At 40.5% G+C, this 17,564-nt stretch overlaps 1 protein-coding gene across 2 annotated transcripts in view; it reads right to left on the bottom strand.

The window, feature by feature from the left end:
• csrnp3 (cysteine-serine-rich nuclear protein 3) overlaps window positions 1-17,564 on the bottom strand; it is a 232,307-nt gene that overhangs the window by 7,123 nt on the left and 207,620 nt on the right. For both annotated transcript variants that reach the window (XM_060827868.1, XM_060827869.1), the window contains one exon: window positions 3,271-3,530. In XM_060827868.1, the coding sequence (XP_060683851.1) occupies window positions 3,271-3,530 (260 nt within the window). The remainder of the gene's footprint in view (window positions 1-3,270; window positions 3,531-17,564) is intronic.

Genomic DNA, 17,564 nt, shown 5'->3' with positions numbered 1-17,564 from the left:
TTACTTCTGGGCTCCCCTTCCTCTACCCAGTCCTTACAAAGGATCTCGGCCCAAAATATTCACTTTCCTGCTGCTCGGATGCGGCTTTTGTTTTGTTTGTCCTTAACTATTAAGTTTTTTTTAGATTAGATTACTTACAGTGTGGAAACAGGCCCTTTGGCCCAACAAGTCCATATCAACTCACTGAAGCGCAACTCACCCAGACCCATTCCCCTACATTTCACCCCTTCACTGAACACTGCGGGCAATTTAGCCTGGCCAATTCACCTAAACTTTACATTTTTGGACTGTGGGAGGAAACCAGAGCACCCGGAGGAAACCCACACAGACACGAGGAGAATGTGTAAACTCCACACAGGCAGTCGCCTGAGGCGGGAATTGAACCTGGGTCTCTGGTGCTGTGAGGCTGTGCCACCCATTATTTTGTTTCAAGTTATTTGTATCACTAAAGTGGGAACCCACTGTTTCTTAATCTTTCATGTTAATAATTTCATACAAATTATCCATACGAAATAGATTAAATGAGCACACGAGGTACAATTCTGACTTTGAGGCAATCCTGCAAGCTACCATTTATATATATCACTTCTGAATCTTATTTCTATGCAATTCAATAGAAGCGATAAAATTGTGTGAGGCATATAATGCACAGTTGATCTGATCTTTCAGCATTTTGCTACATCACTTAAAGTCAAATTTGCCACACACCTCCACCCAAGCCCAAGCCCCATGTGTGATCTATAAATCAATTTAATGGCACAAGTGTGACAAAGTGGAATCCCATTTGCCCACACCACAAAGTGTTCCCAACCTAAGGGTGGTTGGTGTCAGACATATAGACAAGAATGTGTAGCAATGAGGCTGTATGGAAGCTTCAAGCGAGGCCCACTCGTACAAGCCTGCTCTGATGGTAGAGTAGAAATGCTGCACAGAGCCGCCTGAAACTTCCCTTTTCCATTTTTTGCTGTCAATGAAGCAATTGCAAATATAGTAGAAAGCGGCCAATTCCCTACATCCTCTGATTGGAAAATCTCCTTTCCCCATTCCAGAATTTATGTTAATCAAAGACTAAGACTTGGATTTTCCTACCCAAAGCAGGTAACACAAGTTGGAAAATTTCCTACCATGCTGGGGTGGAGGAGGAGTGCAGAGTTGACTCAAATTGATTGTCAAAAAGGGCTGGCTGGAAGTTCAACTTGGTTTTCCAGAACTAAAGTTTTGGCCTTCTTAACTTCTGATCCTCATCCCTCTCACCCCATCAGCACACCCATTCCTCCTTTCATCTCCAGAGCTACATGTTCACTTAATGCTAACACATGCCAAACTTTTCTTCTCCCATCCTCCACCCTTTCAACTGATAGCCTCCTTGTCAAATAATCCAGTATAATCAGGCATCATGAGTCATGTTGAAATCTAGTAAAATAAACGTCTAAGTATATTTTACTAATTTTGTGACAGTTTAAAAAAATAACTATTAAATTGCACCGAACACTCAATCCCTTATAAAAACAGATTTGTATTTATTACCTCACATCAACTATCTACAGGGTAAACACAGGATGTTCCCGATGTCCAGTGAGTCTAGAACCTGGAGTCACAGTTCAAGGATACAAGATAGGTCATTTAGGACTGAGAGAAAGAAATGTGTTCAGCCAGAATTCTCTGCCACAGAAAAAAAAGGCTAAAACATTGAATGTTTTCAAGGAGAAGTTGAGTAGATTTCTTAGTGCTAAAGGCATCAAAAAGGTAAGTGAAAGAAGTGAAAACAGAGAACGGAGTTGGATGGCTAGCCAAGATCATATTGATTGACGGAGTGGGCTTAAGCAGCTGAATGGCTTACTTCAGTTCCTATTTTATATGTTTCTATAGCCAATCCTTTAAATATCTAATCCTATTTGAGCTATCAATCTGAGAATGCCATTCCCCTCTTTAAGGACCTCAGATTCTATTAGCTCCATGTAAATTAGGGCCTAAATCTCCACAACCTATTGTTTTCTTCTGAAAAAAATGGGTACTATCTTAATGAAAAAGCATTTGGCAACCCTTTTTCCATTATTTATAACACACATCACATGAATTATGTCAAAATTCTTGTCACTTGAATATAGGCTGACTCTTACTGTTCTGCTGGTAAAATATCATTCGTAAAGGCAGTGAAAATCTAAGCTAGGAACATTAATACATTTGAATGTTCAAATTGCTGCTTAAAGTTAAATTCAAATGCCCAGTCTGATGGCATTCCTATTAGATATACTGTTTTGGGTGTAACATTTACATTTAATTTGGCACAACCTAAACAGATGATTTTTTAAAACCACAGCATAGAAATTCACAGATCTCCAATGATGCAATGTCATTGCAGCTCCATGGGATTTTTGCCCACCATACCTAAAAACATCCATCCATTCAGAAATGCTGAGGCCAGCTCATTTCAGTAACAGTACTGGAATAAAAATCCACTAGAGTTCACATACAAGGCAATAGAATCTCTTGGAAGGTATGCAGGAACAGATAGTTTCTAGAGACTGATATGAACGTGCTTCAATTTCACTTTAGAGAACATGGAGATACTGTGTTTGGACTACAAGGGAAGAAGCTATCACATGCACCTGCATGAGGAATCTGAAAAGAAGGATTTGTATAGTTGTAACTTGTTTATTGACCTAATTGAGTCAGCAGTGTGTATTTGCAGATGCATAAAAATGACTGCAGGCCATATAACTTAATCCTCGAGTTCCGTTAATCTATACTCAAGAAGTAAGGCTCGACACTGCAAATAAAATGCACATTTAGAAAAAAAATTGAAGCCTTTGCAATTCATAGGTTTGGAGAAATTCAAAGAATCTGATTTAATGGCCAGGATGTGAGGCCATGGAATTAACTTCAGGAGCTAGTTGTGGTAAAAACTATCATGGGAAATTTCCTGAGCTTCTCCTATTTCAGCACCAGAAATTCTGACAGAAATTTTATTGGTATCTTGCACATAATATATTTTGCATTAGGAAGTTTCTTATTGGAACACCAGATACATCACCTCTCTCAGGCATTCCTGTCATACATATTTGCAATTGCTGACTTAGAACTTTCCCTAATCAGGGCTTATAGGGTTACCATTATCAATCAGGCTCAAAACTGAAATTAATTAAGAAACCACCTCTGGTCAACTAACAAATATAACTTGGAAATTTTAAAAATATAACTTCCACTATAGTGCAGCCTGAAGATCATGCAAATGGTTTGGAGTAGGGGAAACAAAGAGAATTTATTTACCTTCAATTTCAGTGAGTTGAGCTTTTCCTCTTTCAGATGCTCTTTCAGCATCTCTCCATGGACTCTCTCTTGCTCCAAGGCAAATTCTCCAAGTGTATACTGGCGTACGCATTTGTGCCGATTGGACATACCCAGTGTGCTGCCACCCTGACTGGGGACACTGGTGAAACCTTGTCGCCGTGTGAAATAATAGACAGTCACGTAATCAAAGCGAACATTTTTTATCCTCATTCGCTTCTCCCTTTTCAGGATTGATGATGCTACAGATTTAAACAAAACGATAAATTGGTTAGATATTGCGCTGTACACACTAATGGGATTTCTAAAAATGTACCATCGCGATCACTGGATGGAAAAAGATTTGATGCAAATCTGACATATTTAAGTCTGTTGGCAAACTTCATTACATTTTAAAATTTAGCAAGGGGTGGTGGCATGATTATAAAACAGCAGTTATTGTATATTTGGTGTAAGCATTATATATTTACTGATTTTTTTAATGGAGAAACATATCTACCATGCTGTATTGAACTATAGAGATCACTAGGCAATGGCCCAGTGGTATTATTGCTAGACTATTTACTCACAAACTCAGCTAATGGTCTGAGGACCCAGCTCAAATCTCATCAGAGCAAGTAATAGAATTTATATTCAATAAAGAAAAAATCTGGTATTAAGAATCTACTGATGGCCATGAAATCACTGCTGATGGTCAGAAAAACACATTTAGTTCACCAGTGATCTTTAGGGAAGGAAACCTACCACCCTCACCTGGTCTGGCTTACACTTGCCTCCAGACTGACAGCAATGGTGACTCTCAACTGCCCTCTGATATGGCTTCACAGTCCACTCAGTTAATTCAATTGCTACAAAGTCTCAACAAAGAAATAAAACTTGACAGACCACCCGTCATCGATCTAGGCACTGGAAAAGATAACGGCAGAAACAGCCCTGTTAACCCTGCAAAGTCCTCCTCACTAAAATGTGGGGGCTACTGCCAAATTCAGAAGCATTCTCTCACATAATGGCAAGCAACAGCCTGACATAGTCACACTCATGGAATCATACCTTACAGACCTTAGTGGCATCACTATCGCTGTATATATCCTGAACCATCAGGCAGGACAGAACCAACTGAAGTGGTGGCACAGTGATATAGTTGGGAGGGAGCTGCCCAGGAAGTCCTCAATATTAACTCCAGACCCCATGAAGTCTCACAGCTTCAGGTTAAACATGGGCAAGGAAACTTCCTGATTATAATGTACCATCCTTCCTAGCTGGTAAATCAGTACTCCTCCATGTTGAACAATGCTTGGAGGAAGCATTGTGGGCAGCAAAGTTACAAAATGGATCTCAATATTTGCCATCAAGAGTGGCTTGAAAGGATCAGTATTGCTCAAGCTGGTCGGCTCCTAAGGTACATAACTGCTAGACTGGGAGACTGTCACCAGAAGTGATACCAAGCAGCATCTGCTCAACAACTCCCAGGTTGGGTTCTACCATGGCCACTCGATTCCTGATCTAACTGTAGTCTTGGGCCAGGCATGGCAAAAGAGCTAAAGGTGAGGTGAGAGTGATAGCCCTTGACATCAAGGCTGTATTTGATAGAGTTTTGCATCCATGAGCCCCAGCAAAACTGGTATCAATGTGTACCAGGGGGCAAATTCTCCCTGGTTGGAGTCATATCTGGGACAAAGGAAGATGGTTCTGATTGTTGGAGTCAGTCAGCTTAACTCCAGGACATCTCAGCAGGACTTCCTTAAGTAGAGTCCTAGGCCTAACCATCTTCAGTTGCTTCATCAATGATGCTCCCTCCATCAGAAGGTCAGAAATGGAGATGATCGCACAATGGTCAGCACCATTTGTGACTCCTCAAATGTTCAAGCGGTCCCTGTTTAAATGCAATTAGAATAATATCCAGACTTAGCCTGATAAGTGGCAAGTAACATTTGCGCCACACAGAGGTCAGACAATGACCATCACGAGTAAGAGACAGTCTAACCACTGCCTCTTGACGTTCAATGGTGTTACCATCACTGAATCCCCCACTATCAACAACCTTGGGGTTGCTATTGACCAGAAACTCAATGGACTCATCATACAAAAACTTTGGCTGCAGGAGCAGGTCAGTGACTGGGAATATTGTGGTGAGAAACTCACCTCCTGACTCCCCAAAGACTTTCCACTACCTACAAGGCACAAGTCAGGAGTTTGACGGAATGCTCCCCATTTGTCTGCACGAATGCAGCTCCAACAAGAAACTTGACCATCGAGGACAAAACAGCCTGCATCATTGGCACCACATCCCCTCCCTCCACATCGATGCTCAGTAGCAGCAGTCTGAACTATCTACAAGATGCACTACAAGATCCTTAGACGGCACCTTCCAAACCCACAATCACTTCCCCCAAGAATGATGAGAGCAGCAGATACACGGAATATCACCACCTGCAAGTTGTTTCCTCACTGTTACTGGGTCAAAGTCCTGAAATTTGCTCCCAAAGGACATTATGAATGAATCTTCAGAAGGTGGATTGCAGTGGTCAAGAAGGCAGCTCACTACCACCTTCTCAAAGGCAGCTAGGGACAGACAATAAGATGCTGGCCAGCTAGCAATACCATGCCCCACAAATGAACAAGAAAAGGATATCTCTCAGCAGTGAGTTCAACTTGAGTGTCACCATACCTTAGGGAAGGGAGATATTGAGAAGGAGAGTCCTTCATGATGACCTCAGCCAATGCATGAATTGAACCCACACTGTTGACATCACTCTGCATTGCAAATCAGACATGCACCCAACTGAGCTAAACAACCATCTTACTCTATATACTTTATGTAGCTTTTTTGGAATGCCAGCAATAGTTCCATGGATGGACTAGCTCCTAAATAGTCTTTAAAAAGAGCTTGTTCTTTAACATTTACAACACCTTTATAGTTTCAAAGTTTTGCAAGTGCAGAAATAGCACATGTTCACAGATCACCTTTACCCGGCTTATGATGATCTGGTTGGGTAGTTCCATTAAGTGAACTTCAAGTTAACAACAACAGTTGTAGCAATTATATGTTTCTTATTTTCAACTTCTAAATGTTGTACTGCACCACCAGGACCATCATCTACTGGCTCTGCCTTCTATATATTCTCTACTAATATTTATTTCCAATCTCAATTTCAGTCCTAGCTTCCTTATAAACTAGAAGGGTCAGTTTCTTTGTCTCCCTTTCCAATTAGGATCTCATTCAAGAAATGGACAAGCTTTGAATCCACAGAATCCATCACAAGAATTTATTTGCTTTGAGTCCTGCTACATGACAATGATTATGAATCTTTAGAGCATTTGCAATATGATGACAAGATTGTGAATTGTTTTTAATTGTAAGCTAGTAAGGCCTAGGTGTACATAATCCTGCTGATATGGAACACTACATTTGTCTATGTTAAAACAGTGTTTGTCAAACACAGGCACAATCATTCATCACTTTACTGACAGTAATTTATTTTTGTTCATAGTGCTTACCCTCACCCAAAACGATGACCGTTCTCCCAATTAATATGTCATTTATGAAGTAATGGCTTTAACACTGATTTTATGGGGCAGCACTAATAATTAGAATCCAAGTAAATGTAGAATCTCCAAATAAAAATTCACCACTTTAAGAATGCAGCTGATTTGTAATCTAATTTACCAGTTTTTCCATTAATTTCGCATATTTATCTTACGGACTAATTTATTGCGCATCAGTTCATAAAAGCTTTCTGCAAACTTAGGTATATTGTAACTTCTGGACTAAATTCATCCATCATTCTAGTTATCACTTTAAAGTACAAAAAGATTGATAAGAGATGACTTGGTTCCCATACTAAAATCATATTTTGAAAAATGTTATCAGTAAAAGTACTCAGTCTGTAAATATTTCTATGATGAATTAGATAATAATCATGCAATTCTGTAATGCTCTACTCCTGCAGACAGCATGCAACTAATGCAAAGGAATTCTGTAAAAAAAATCTATATAGACTGATGTATGCTTTGATTATTCAGTTATTAGAGTATTGTTTCTACTCATTGTGATTGCATTGATGTTATCCACAAAAATTATATTCAGATACATTTTGCTAATGTATGGGTGTAGGAATTTTGCACCTGTTTCAAGAATGTAGCTACTTGAAGTGAATAAATACTTAAAAATTTTAATCTTACCTTGAAATTCATCCTAAAATTTAACCTGTAAGGTGAAGCTCTCCATCTTATACACCGTTATCAAAACTATCAGGGACTTTGATCTTTTTTAATACTACAGAGCTGAATTATTCCCTGAGGAAACTTGAATTTAAATCGCAATATTGACCAACAGTCAGACCTAGAGAAGTACCATTATGAGGCTGGTAGGTTGATATAATATTACACAAAAAAAAATCAGAAAATTGGACTACTGCTCCACAGAAATGAGTTCAAATCCTACAGTAGCTGCTGGGGAATTTCCATTCAATAAAACAGATAATGTTGTGAAAATTCATCTTGTTCATTTATGTACTTCAGGGAAGGAAATCTGCTGACTAAATATGCCCTGACCTTCATGTGACGCCAAATGAACAACAATGTCTTGACTCTTAACTGCCCTCTGAGATGGTTTCATAAGCCACTTGATATTATGAACCTACCATGTGGGAGTCAAAAGACAGTAGCCTTGGTCTTGAAATGCTGACCTACTAATGATACGATAATTGCCAGAAAAGTTTAAGCTTTCAATTGGCAAATATCTGGCATCTGGCCCCATTCAAGAAAGTCCTAGCTTGAGCTACAGACAGAAACTTTTGAGGGTCCTGATTTACTAACCTCAATAGTTAGAAAATATTAGAGGGATTAAAACTTGCAGTAACTCCCTGTCAGTTATAAAACTGACCCGCTAACAAGTCAATGGACTATCAGCCATTCATATTGGCCACCCCCACCCTACACGCTACCTGGTCACCTGGCAGACCAATACCCACTGCCTGCCTCCCGCTGAACTCAGAAACAGTTTCTCAACATCCCTCCCTTCACCCATATACGTGCCACTTATACCTATCTGCCATCTTACTAATTTACTGACCTGCACATCCTTATCCATCTACTATTCTACCTTCATCACATACATTTCCACATGTTCCTTTTGTAGCTGTCAAGGTGGCTTTGGGGCAATTAAAGCTAGAATCCAGCAGATACTGTTTTCAAGCAGACATGGGTCTGATTTCTGCAAAGTTAATAGAATGGCTTCCTAGATTATTTTTATTATGAAGGCGCCTGCCCTGGACATCTGCTTGAAAAGCTTCTCAATAGATAAATGGTCAACCTTTTCTCCGAGCTTCATCAGAAATAGGGATTCTGACTCAGATCAGAAGATTTGGGCAATTAAACCTAAACAGACAAGCTGGAATTGACTTAGGTAGCAAAAATGACAAAGGCTGCCTAGTTGATCTGCAATGTCCACCTCAGTAATGTAGGAGGACTTCCAAAAATATTTGGAGAGCTGTCCCACTGATGAATCAGTATTTTCTATGTTGAACACCACTTTGAAGAAGCACTGAGAATGACAAGGGCTTGAATCAGAATGGACCCTGGTAGTGGCCTTCCATGTTCATCAACAGAAGTGGCTTGGTAACACAACTGGTGACTGTGCTGGCTGAGTCCTGAATGACATAGCTCACAAATTGAACTTACAATCATGCAGTGAATGAAACCTTATAAGTGAAGAAAAAAATTGACCGTGCTGCCACCAATCCACCTGTATGGTGCATCCATGTATGACAGTATTTGTAAGGAACAATCTCTTTGTGAGGACAAATTTCCATCTTCACACTGAGGATGCCCTCCAATATCTTGTGACTCTATCACAGTGCTAAATGGATAAAGTTAAACATCACACAACACCAGGTTATAATCCAACAGGTTTATCTGGAAGCACTAGCTTTTGAAGTGTTGCTCCGAATCATCTAATGAAGTAGCAGTGCTCCGAAAGCTAGTGCTTCTAAATAAACCTATTGGACCATAATCTGGTGTTTTATGGTTTTTAACTTTGTCTACCCAAGTCCAACACCAGCTCCTCTAAATCAGTGTTAAATGGGATAGATTTAGAACAGATCCAGTAAGTCAAAACTATGCATCTGGGAGGCAATGTGGGCCATCAGCAGTATCAGAATTATATTAAACTACAATCTGTAATCTCTAATTAATCACTTAACCTTACCATCGTGTTAGGAATTAGCCCTTGTTCAATGAGGAATGCCAAATGACATCCCACGAGCAGCACGAGGCCTACTTAAAAATAAAATGCCATCAGGGTGAAACTGCAACATTGGAATATCTGCATGCCAAACAGTGGAAGCAGAATGGGACAGAACAAAGCCATCACAAAACCAATAGATTAGTTAGTGTAGTCCCTCTACTCTAGACACAAATGATTATGGACAACTAAACTACTAATACATCAATGGTTATACGCCCTGACAACATTCAGTCATGGAGCTCAGGTTTTGTTATGCATATGTAGTGTCACTTAGCCAAACTGTTCCAATACAGCTGCTACTCTGGCATCTATCTGGCAATGGAGGAAACCACTCAGGTATACCCTGTTCACAAGAAACAGGGCTTACTGAACCTGAGCAATTACTACTCCATCAATCTGCACTCAATCTTCAGAAGAGTGATGGAAGTTGTTGACAGTAGCATTTAAGTTTGAGCAGAGCTGAATTCCAGAAAAGAAGGACAAATTATTGAATTTGACAGTGTGGCATCAAGGGATATGGCAAATTGAAGGGAATGGGGATCAGAGAAAAAATTTGCTGGTTAATGAGATTGTTGGAGGCCAATTGTCTCAGTTCAGGATATCACTGTTGAGTTCCTCAGGCACTACTTATGCATGGTTGTCTTTGTAGATATAGCTTGTTCAGGAAATGCAATATTGAGATGATTCTTGAATCACTCTCTCAAAAGGACAAATCACTCTGAACTCAAGAAGTGGGTTTTCTTTCAGAGATGAGTGTTCATCCACACAGCTTGTTCTAACCAAGCTTTTCTCCAATTAAATCAGACTAAACAAACTCTCCAAGCCAAACACTTCAAAATAGTCCCAGCAAGAGTCTACGGCAAAGCAAGCAGTCATGTGAGTTACAGCAAGCTTTCTTAAAAAGAAGTTTAAATCCACATGAACTTTTAATTCACTTTTTGAAGAAGCCACTTCAGGAATTTCAAAAGAGCTTGAAACAATCCATTTTCCACAATCCATTAAAACTTGAGATCTCTAAGCAATAATAAATATAAAGTTGGATATTTAGAGAGAAAATCAGGCATCCTCATTGTTTTTCTAAAAATGAAAAAAAAATTCTTTCCCAGAGACACAGAAACGTTAATTGGGTTCAAAAAACTGTTATTGGGGTTGACCCCTAAAATGTAGCCACAGGAACCCTTAACAAACTTAAGCGTCTGGTAAAGCTGACATCTGATATATTGGAGACAGTCAGTATGAACAATATGGATACATCTACAACTGTCTCAGTTTACCAATCAGACTCAGCCCACATTTTTTTTAAACCAATTTCTTTTCAGTGAGCAAAGAGGTAAATGGAATTTTAAATTAACTGATGCAGCTGAACATATATTACTTAGAGAAATCAGGGTACTTTCAGATGGACATCTGTACTAGAACTACCCTATCAATTTTACTCAATCATATAATGTGCAAATCCACTTTTGTATCTTTGAAAATGATGTCAGAGTTCATACATTTACCTGAAGTACGCATTTTACAGTAATTTCTCTTTTACAATGCTGTAAATTCTACTGAATATGAAAATGCAGTGTAAAAAATCCCTTTCCCAAATACAGTGCTATAATCCTGAATATCTACTTAACCTATCATTTCATAGTAACTGAATAGCAACCCATTATTTCATAATTAAGTCATGTGCTAGGCTAGGTGGCCTGTTTGTGTTCCTAATTCACACATTTGTCCATTCTCGGGTGCTGAATATCTACGGTGTGCGGCTCAGCACACTGCTTAATGCCGCAATTTTGCAGCGAGTTAGAAGATTAGAAGCATATTGATTCATTCAGTGCAATGTGTCTCTTTCACTACATTTATGCTTTGCAGAAAATGAAATGCCAAGTACAAGGTACAGTGTACAAAGCAACATCTTTTGAACAAGTAAAATCATGCACTCCTAAAGATCTGCCAAATCAGGCATAATAGCAGAGCTGGGTGTACCTCAGGACATACACACTTTGAAATACTTCTTCAGCTACATGGAAGGAAAAGAAACATGTCAAAATATTGATTACAACCAATGTAAAATATCTGGTTTCTCAACAAAAATTCTATCCAAGGTACACCAAGTATTAAAAATATGTTCTAAGATTATGATCAAGGGTATTGTAAATCTTGAGTTTCTAACTAACAAATTCAAAGTTCACTCTTCCTAAAGCTACTATTGGACTCTGCTTCAGAACTAAGCATCAGCTAACTAAATAGAAGTTGGTCAGTAACTTGTCAATTTTAAAAATCACACAGCACCAGGTTATTGTCCAACAGATTTATTTGGAAGCACTAGCTTTTGGAGCACTGCTCCTTCATTGACTATAACAATAGACAATAGGTGCAGGAGTAGGCCATTCTGCCCTTCGAGCCTCACCACCATTCAATATGATCATGGCTGATCATCTTTAATCAGTATCCTGTTCCTGCCTTATCTCCATAACCCTTGGTTCCACTATCCTTGCGAGCTCTATTCAACTCTTTCTTAAATGAATCCTGAGACTGGGCCTCCACTGCCCGCTGGGGCAGAGCATTCCACACAGCCACCACACTCTGGGTGAAGAAGTTTCTCCTCATCTCTGTCCTAAATGGTCTACCCCGTATTTTTAACCTGGTGTTGTATGATTTTTAACTTTGTATCCCCCAATCAGACACAGGCATCTCCAAGTCTTGTCAATTTTATCTTATTAATCGACAGCTTTAATACCTTATTTTTGTCGCTATCACAGCAGGGATTAACAATTTCACTTACAAGAAAAATCCAAGTGCATATACCAGAAACCATCGCAAAATAAACATCTGGTTAAGAATTCAATGTTGCTGTTAGCATTGCAGCTTCTCAGGTATTAACAAGTGGCCAAATGTAACCCACACCATCTTCCACCAAGTTTATTTAGACACCGATTTTATAAATAATCAAATTCCATTTTTTTTTCCCTTCAAGTATATCTTAGACAGTGCGTCTCAGGACTGGAATTATTATAAACTGATACATTGTACAGCAGTCTCAATGAGCCATACAGCTGTGTCTGATGCTATTTCTGTTCTTCTGAACGCCATACTGGATATAAAACATGAATGCGCTGTAAACTTTATATCTAGTTTTATGACAAAATACTGGAAAGTTCATACCAGCCAGGATTACTATTTTATTTGAAAGGTGAAGGCCAAATTCTTTTGAAATAATACTTGTGGCTTTTTACTTGGCAATGTGCCAACCTCAAATGTGTGACCTTCTGCCAGCCTTGGGTCAACTGCGATCAGGAGCAGCTGTTAACAACAGGAAAACAGCTTGAGGAGTACTTTCTCAGAGCGCAAATTTCAGTTCTTTTCCACTGAGAAAATAGAAATACTGTGCAGCAGTTCCTAGCCTCAGCCATGAGCCATTTTCCTGGAGGTAGAATGACTAAGCAACACAAGGTAGAAGGGGAGTTCATGTATACAGGGAAGCAGAGCTACCTATGCCAGAGCAAGTTGGAAGTAGCTAATCGACGGTACTCTAAACCTAGTTAGGACCAACTGGAATCTACAAGTTGGGTTCTGAAGCAGGCAGTAACAGAGCAGCTACCTGTGGGACAGCCTTCTTGCACCATTTCAGGGAGGCTTTAAAACCTCTCCATAAGGCTTAGCCTGGCCTCAAAATGCACTCTATAAGGACCCCCCAACCCCCACCACTATCATGGCAGCTTGGCTGCTGTGCCTATCTTTTGTTTGGCATCTTAAAGAAATTACAGAGAGGCACCTCCATCTTTTATTTATTAATTCATGGGATGTGGATGTCACTCACTTGACCAACATTTATGACACATCAACCCTAAAGACGCTTGAGAAGGTGACTCTGAGCCCTTTCTCAGTGTTATGTGTAAAGACAGCCTGTAGCTTCTTCAATGCTGGAGGTGTAATAGGAGGCCCATTCAAATGGATAGTGGGCCCTGCATTCTACCCACTTAACGTCTAACACAGAAAATAATACTGGGTGACCAATTCCCATTTGAGGCTGACATTGCTGTTCTAAAACCTATGGAAATATTCCACCTCAGTTGTCTATTCTATTCTACGTTAGGGTAGAATAGAACGTAGTAACTTTTTAGAAAATACTATAACGTCAACAGGATTGTCTCATACATTATAAGACAAACTCTTAAAAAGTCAAATATACTCGGTACCAAAGTCATTTCCTCAAGCATAATTCAACGTGATTGCAAAGTAGTTGATTTTTAAATGCCCCCTGAAATGGCCTAGCAAGTTGTTCAGATAAAGGTCTTGCTAGTGATGCCCACATTTCACCCACAAAAGAATGAAAAGAAGATTGAAGGGTGCTTTATAAATTTCACTGGTATGATAATCTCTACGTCATTGCTTTTTACAAAAAAATACATTAATGCACCTCAAGATGCTTGAGCAAGAATATTTTTTAACAAACTTACCTATTAATTGGATGAGATCATGGACTGATCTGAGATGGAATGGTCCAATGCTAGGTTTCCCTCTCAAATGTCCATGAATCTTCAAAATATAATGATTGCAGAACTAAAAGTTCAACAGCTGCCTGTGTCAGGCAACATAAGCAGAAAATTTATCATTAAATTAACTTGTATGAATCACTCTGGTCAATTTTTTTTTGTTGGATTGTAAGTACTTATGTTTTCTATCAACATACCTATATACAAATATATGTATAAATAACAGACGCATTTACTAGTTTTGAGAGTATTTGATTTTGGCCTACTGTTTCTAGATATATTTTTTTAATGATTTTAAGAATTTAAACACAACATTCCCATTACACAAGTGCTAGTGAATGACATGTCCAAACAACGAATCCAATTACCTCCCCTTGATATTCAACGGAACGATCATTACTGGATATCCTGCCATCAACATTCATGGATGAGAAACTTGACCAACCATAAAAATGCTTTGATTACAAGAGCAGGTATCTCACTTATTAACTCCCAAGTCTGTCCACCATCTACAAGATGGAAGATGGTGTAATGCATTATTCTCCAATGGCCAGAACAAATGTAGATCCAATAATATTCAAGATGCCCAATACCATCCAGGAAAATGCAACCAGCTAGTTTAGCATTCTATCCACTACCTTAAACATTTATCACCACTACCTTAAAATGGCACACTACCCTGAAAAAAAACTCCCAGCTTTCTCATTTCTTTTCCTCCTGCTTAACCTGTCACAATATTGCTGTTGCCATTGATTTACTCAATAACTCTTCCCTGAACACAATTTTCACCTTCATTCCAACCAAAGGTGATGGACTGAAGCCATGCCGAAATTGGGACTAAGGCCTCACCGACATAAAACCAGAGAACAGAAGCCACTGTGTGGTGGTCTTGGGAGTTCTGGTTGGTCAGTTAGCAGCTAGGAGAGAATACAAACTAGATTATGAAGAATGGGGGTGGAGCTGACACATAGCCTGCTCTGCCTTTGAAGTCTTTAACATGCAAGTTCTGAGCGCAGCAGTCAGTAATCTGGTCAGAATGAATACTTTGTTGAAATGTCAGTAGCACAGTTGCCTGCAGCACATATGCACATCATGGTAGAGGTCACATGATTATGGCAGACCAGAAAAGACCTTTGTGCTTGATTGCATTTCAATCCAAGTGGTTCCCACTTATAAAATGAACAACAATGAAAGGTCACAGATTTAAAGGGAAATGGAAAATAAACAAGGGTGATGTGAGGACTGCTTTTTCTCTCAGCAAGTAAGACATGGTACACACTGCCTGAAGGTGATGTGCAGGAAGGTTCAACTGAGACATTCAAGAGAACATTGGATGATTATTTGGAAAGAAATAGTGTACAAAGGTATGCAGAACAAACAGAGGATTGCCACTAGATAAGGATGCTCATTTAGGTAAAAACAATGACTGCAGATGCTGGAAACCAGATTCTGGATTAGTGGTGCTGGAAGAGCACAGCAGTTCAGGCAGCATTCAAGGAACAGCGAAATCGACGTTTCGAGCAAACGCCCTTCATCAGGAGTAAAGGCAGAGAGTCTGAAGTGTGGAGAGATAAGCTAGAGGAGGGTGGGGATGGGGAGAAAGTAGCATAGAGTACAATAGGTGAGTGGGGGAGGGGATGAAGGTGATAGGTCAGGGAGGAGAGGGTGGAGTGGATAGGTGGAAAAGGGGATAGGCAGGTAGGACAAGTCCGGACAAGTCATGGGGACAGTGCTGAGCTGAAGTTTGGAACTAGGGTGAGGTGGGGGAAGGGGAAATGAGGAATCTATTGAATTCCACATTGATGCCCTGGGGTTGAAGTGTTCCGAGGGGGGAGATGAGGCGTTCTTCCTCCAGGCGTCTGGTAGTGAGGGAACGGCGGTGAAGGAGGCCCAGGACCTCCGTGTTCTTGGCAGAGTGGGAGGGGGAGTTGAAATGTTGGGCCACAGGGCGATGTGGTTGATTGGTGCGGGTGTCCCGGAGATGTTCCCTAAAGCGCTCTGCTAGGAGGCGCCCAGTCTCCCCAATGTAGAGGAGACCGCATTGGGAGCAACAGATACAAAAAATGATATTAGTGGATGTGCAGGTAAAACTTTGATGGATGTGGAAGGCTCCTTTAAGGCCTTAGATAGAGGTGAGGGAGGATGTGTGGGCACAGGTTTTACAGTTCCTGCGGTGGCAGGGGAAGGTGCCAGGATGGGAGGGTGGGTTGTCGGGAGGCATGGACCTGACCAGGTAGTCACGGAGGGATCGGTCTTTGCAGAAGGCGGAAAGGGGTGGGGAGGGAAATATATCCCTGGTGGTGGGGTCTTTTTGGAGGTGGTGGAAATGTCGGCAGATAATTTGGTTTATGCAAAGGTTGGTGGGTGTAAGGTGAGCACCAGGGGCGTTCTGTCCTTGTTACGGTTGGAGGGGTGGGGTCTGAGGGCGGAGGTGCGGGATGTGGACGAGATGCGTTGGAGGGCATCTTTAACCACGTGGGAAGGGAAATTGCAGTCTCTAAAGGAGGAGACCTTCTGGTGTGTTGTGTGGTGGAACTGATCCTCCTGGGAGCAGATACGGCGGAGACGGAGGAATTGGGAATATGGGATGGCATTTTTGCAAGAGGTAGGGTGGGAAGAGGTGTAATCCGGGTAGCTGTGGGAGTCGGTGGGTTTGTAAACCGACACTGACATTTTTTTTTACAATTCCTCCGCCTGAACTGCTGTGCTCCTCCAGCACCACTAATCCAGAACCAAAGATGCTAATTTGAAGAGCCAGTGTAGGTACAACTAGCTGAATGGCCTATTTCTACACCAAACAATTCTGTATTTCTGTAAATGTCATCACAGATCTCCAAGCATAGGCAAAGCTTCATGGGTCCACTGGCCATTTGTGACGTTTCTCTGTCTCTTTTTCTTTCTACATTGAAGGGCATTCTAAAATGCATTTTTTTGTACTCCTTTTTCCCCTCTCAAATGAAATGTCCATTGAGACCTGCCTATTTGTTGCTTGTCTGCTTCCTTTCATTCTTTGTCTCATTTCCACATTTGGGAAGTATAGACTCCTCTCCCTCCGTCATGATATGACTCAATATGACCGAGTTCTGACACCTACTGATTTCTCTCCACAGAATGCTGAAGGGTTGGAGAACCTGAAAGCAGTTCTGACAAAGACTCAGAACACAGTAGTACCCAGAGAATGGGACCTTGAGACCATGCAGTAGGAAAGAGAGATGTGACGGCACAATGACTCAGACTGAACAATGGCAAGATCTTGATGCTGGAGCTTATTGGAAAAGGGCAGAGGAAATTTTAAAGGTTGGCACATGGCATTCATGAGAAGCATTGCTGGGGAGGGGGCAAGCAAGAAACTTTTAATGTCCAAAACGTGTGAAAAATAGCACCATTGTGATGTTACACTTGGAGGTGTAACAGGAGGTCTCACAGAAGCAAGAAATAATGTGACCTTACTTAGACCATGTGACCATAAGAAATAGGAGCAGGAGTAGGTTGTTTAGCACCTTGAGTCTGCTCTGCCACTCAATAGGATCATGGCTGATCTG

This window comes from Hemiscyllium ocellatum, chromosome 7 (genome assembly GCF_020745735.1).
Source record: "Hemiscyllium ocellatum isolate sHemOce1 chromosome 7, sHemOce1.pat.X.cur, whole genome shotgun sequence".
Classification (NCBI taxonomy): domain Eukaryota; kingdom Metazoa; phylum Chordata; class Chondrichthyes; order Orectolobiformes; family Hemiscylliidae; genus Hemiscyllium; species Hemiscyllium ocellatum.
The sequence above is the reverse complement of the archived record's forward strand: the minus strand, read 5'-3'. Positions and strand labels throughout refer to the sequence as shown.